We start from the raw sequence: 4,185 nt of genomic DNA, 5'->3' as shown, positions 1-4,185 counted from the left end.
GGGGGGGGGGCTTTTCCCACTGTGACATGTCAGTAAGTCTTCAATGAAAAAAGCCTATTTTACTAATTTTGAGAACATGCAATTGCAGCGGTTGTTTTTTCTTTTTTTTTGCTGCTCGCTAAAAGCTGCTAAATATTTCAGTTGTCTTTGCGCCTCTCTTCCTGTTTGCTTCCTGCATCTGTTTTTGTTCACTTCCCGCTTCCCTGCCGTCCTCTGCAGGTGTTTTGTGGAACCTGTCGTCGTGCGACGCCCTGAAGATGCCCATCATCCAGGACGCCCTGGCCGTGCTGACCAACGCCGTGATCATCCCTCACTCGGGCTGGGACACCTCCCCGCATACGCAGGAGGACCGCAAACTCCACCTACACTCCTCCCAGGTCCTCCGCAACGCCACAGGCTGCCTCCGGTCAGTGTCTCTGTCCGTCTCTCCCGCTGTTTTTGTCCCGCTCTGTTTTTAATCGAACATAAAGACGACAAAGATCACACATTTTAAAATCACCTGCTATTAGCTTAATATTCAGTATTAAACTACTAACAGCATAGAGACATATTCACTCACTTTTACAGAGATGTTCACAGTCTGCTATTAACAACCACAAGTCTTGTGTTAGTTCAAAGCGGTCTGTATCCTGTGTTGTTTCTGCCTCCGTGCACACAGAGAAGTGACAGACTCAGCTACGTTTAAGATGACTCACCGTTTGGCTTTGGAGCTGCTGAGCCTTTTCATTTTCTCACTTGAGACATGATGCTATGATGCTAGTCATACAGTGCAAAGTGGAAGTAGTGGGACTGACACATATTTTTTTTTCTTGTTTGTTTTGGCTCTTCTGCTCCGGCACGTTGGATATTAAAAAAAAAAAATAAATAAATAAATAAAAAACAACCAGTGGCTTTACCATTTAGTGCTGAATCCTATGTTTTCAGTTGATTTAGATATTAAAAATTAAATGAATTTAATTTAAATGTAGACCAGGTTTGGGACTGTGATCTATGGAATTACATTGTGATGAACTTTTATTTCAGCAGCGTAAACTAACACCATGTTACTGAGTGTGTTTTTTGTGTGTGACATTAATGGTTCGTCTCATGCTGAACTGATTATGATTTTGGTGGTCAAAGGTCAAAGGTCACTGACCTCACAAATCATGTTTTGGTTTTTTTTGTGTGTTTTTCTGTTGCCATAATTCATGAATTCATACACTAATTATGACACAGTTTAACACAAGTGTTTAACAGGATGACATTTCATAATCAAAAGGTCAAAGGTCAACTTCACTGTGACATCGTAATGTTCTGCTAAAACAGTTCTGGTCCTTATCTCAGTGCTGTAACTCAGTAAACGGAGAATGTGACTGTATTTCCTGTAACTTGGCTCGCAGCAACGAGCTAATCTCCCCGATACATCATCTTTTAAAACCTTCAGAGTTATGCTAACACTGATTTTATTTGGCAGCGAGCTGTAAACACAACAATGACAACAGTTATACTAAACGTACTATGGCAAAAAAAACAAAACAAATGGAAGCAAACACTTGCCAGTTCTACAGATATTATTTTCCTGAGAGGAATATCTTCATCGTGCTAAATTATATGACTGTGTTTCAGCAGCTTGTCGCCAACTGTGTTTGTGTGTGTGTGTCAAAATGTTTGGTGCTGGGCAGGTGGTGGCTTTATCATCTCTGTGAGAGAATGGTGCTAATGAGAGCTGGAAACAACAACTTTGTGCACCTGAAAATCAAAAATAATGAGGTGAAAAATGCCAAAATACTCACTGATGTCACTGTGAATGACCCCTGTCATATACACACAGTCATTAGCATCATATCAACTATATTATACATCCAATTTAACTTAATAATAAGATGCATATTGTTTTTGAACTCTGATTAATTGCATTAAAGTGCAGCTTATCACTTATTTCCTTACAAATACATCTACGTCTTACCTAAGACGTATAAGTATGTCCATTATTAGCTTATTTGTGTTTGTTGAGGATATTAATTGACTTTACTCATTCCTGCTAATTATGAATGTAACGAGGATAAGAAGCGGGGATAATGGAGGCATGTTTGATAGCGGTTGGTGTCAGACTGACCTCACGAACTAATACATCATCTGCCTTTTAAACAGCGTAATTAAGCAAAGTGTCTGAGCGTGTGTGTGTGAGAGAGAGAGAGAGAGAGAGAGAGAGAGCGAGCGAGCATGTGTGTTAACTGTGACTCTGAGACACAGCCGTCTCTTGTAGTCCTCCATTCTGTAAAATGAAATAAAAACGCTGTACGGCTCTGATAGCAGTGTATAGAAGCATCAACTTCTCCGCAGATCTTCTGCAGAAAAATCCATCATAATATTGTTTTGTGTTTCGTGCCATCTGCCGTAAAGGTTGTTCTTCGCAGACCTCCTTCACTCGCTCTCTCAGCACAATCCAATAGAAGTTACTCTGAGAGCAATCTACGAAAGTATCAGCCGTACCCACGATTACGTCATTATTATTATTATATTTTTATTTCAGCTTGTTGACCTACAAGAAGTGGAATTTTATAAAGGTTTATTGGTTGTTTTAAATTGTAAAATAATGTTTACAGTATCTAGTATCATTAATCCTGACTGCAGACCCAGTGTAGTAACAGACTGAAAAGTGGAAGCAGTACAGGGTCTGTAATTCTAAATCCTCCTTTCGCATTAAGTATTTCTATGTAACATTAATTATTAATAACCAAATAAACAGTAATCAAAGCTAACGTTTGTAAAATAACATCCATAAGAGTTGTGTAAGACTTGACTGACAGAGACCTGACAACATCAACATAAACAAAGTGTGAGTCTGGTTCCACACCTGTGATTCGCCACCAACGACCACAACTCAGATTTGGTCACGACTCAAATGAGTCTTCTTTAGTGCTCATTGGTGGAAGTTACTAACAGGTTAGAGAAACACTTGACCAATCAGAGCGTGACAGACAGTAAAGGTGATAAGAAAACCATGATGAGATGATCGCTGCTGCCGTTAAAAACTAGATATAACTAATCATTAGATATTTCTTGCACGTGAAATTTGTACTGCCGCAGAGATCTCCAAACTCACTCAGGACTGCATGCTGAAATATTCTGAGGTCGAGTCTGAGCTCATAAATATTTCCACACAGAGACGTGTCGGCTGTGTACCGCACATCTTTTTTTGATGTGCTATTGGTTCCCCTTCATCAAACATTTCAGCTTCACAAGAAAGAGGAAAAAAAAAACACATCTTGCAGACAGATTAATGACAACTTCAACCTGAGACACTCACTCTATGTCTCTATATATACATCTGTCTCTCATCCAATAGATTTATCTCGTATTATTCCTTCAAACCGTCACTATACGTTATAAAACAGAACAAATACATTTGCTTTAATTACGCTACAATTCATTTCATTCATTGAATATTTTGACATTCGCTCTCGCAGACGTGACACAAGTGCAGTTGACAGTCTGCTAGTTTGTCTAGCTTCCTGTGTGTGTGTGTGTGTGTGTGTGTGTGTGCGCGCCTCCGTCTCTCTGTTTGTCCCTCTGTCTAACTACATGTGTGGCCATTAATCTCAGCTGCAATATGTATCCTCACCTGCTCTCAGTGAAAATAAACTGCACGTATTGGAAGCTAACAGAGGCTTTATTCGCCTCTAATACTGTACGTGTGTGAAAATACACACATCTGGTGCTGTGATGTGATGTGTGTGTGAGTCTGGGTGTGTGTGTGTGTGTGAGAGAGTGTGTTGCAGGAGATAGGTTTGTGTGGATCAGCTCCCTAAACTCGAAGGGCTAATTCATCTTTCTCACGCCTCGTTAGGGAATGCTGGGAGTCTGATTAAAGATTGAATATTTCATGGCGGGTTTGGTATAGCGCCGGCCACCTGCTCTCTCTCCCTCTCTCTCTTTTTCCATCTTCCATTATCCCCTTCACTTTTCTTATTTTCTCTCTCACCCTCTTTTCCCTTTAGTCACTCTCTCCTCCTTCGCTCCATCTCCATCTCATTCTATTACTTCATTTCTTTTCTCTCTCAATCATATTAACCCTCCTTTATCCTTTTCCTCTTCTGTCTCGCCCTGTCCCCGGCTCGCTGTCTCTAACTTCCACATGCACATCTTCTGCCTCTGTTGACCCGCTGCTTGTTTCACTGCTTGTGTGTGTGTGTGTGTGTGTGT

The 4,185-nt window shown here is 40.5% G+C and overlaps 1 protein-coding gene across 3 annotated transcripts in view; it reads left to right on the top strand.

The window, feature by feature from the left end:
- ctnnd2b (catenin (cadherin-associated protein), delta 2b) overlaps window positions 1-4,185 on the top strand; it is a 159,641-nt gene that overhangs the window by 126,131 nt on the left and 29,325 nt on the right. For all 3 annotated transcript variants that reach the window (XM_087173420.1, XM_087173422.1, XM_087173421.1), the window contains one exon: window positions 220-406. In XM_087173420.1, the coding sequence (XP_087029546.1) occupies window positions 220-406 (187 nt within the window). The remainder of the gene's footprint in view (window positions 1-219; window positions 407-4,185) is intronic.

This window comes from Seriola lalandi, unplaced genomic scaffold (assembly GCF_002814215.2).
Source record: "Seriola lalandi dorsalis isolate HSWRI2012SDOR001 ecotype SW California unplaced genomic scaffold, Sedor1 jcf7180002054208, whole genome shotgun sequence".
NCBI lineage: Eukaryota > Metazoa > Chordata > Actinopteri > Carangiformes > Carangidae > Seriola > Seriola lalandi.
Note: the sequence above shows the minus strand (reverse complement) of the source record. Positions and strands in the feature narration are given on the sequence as shown.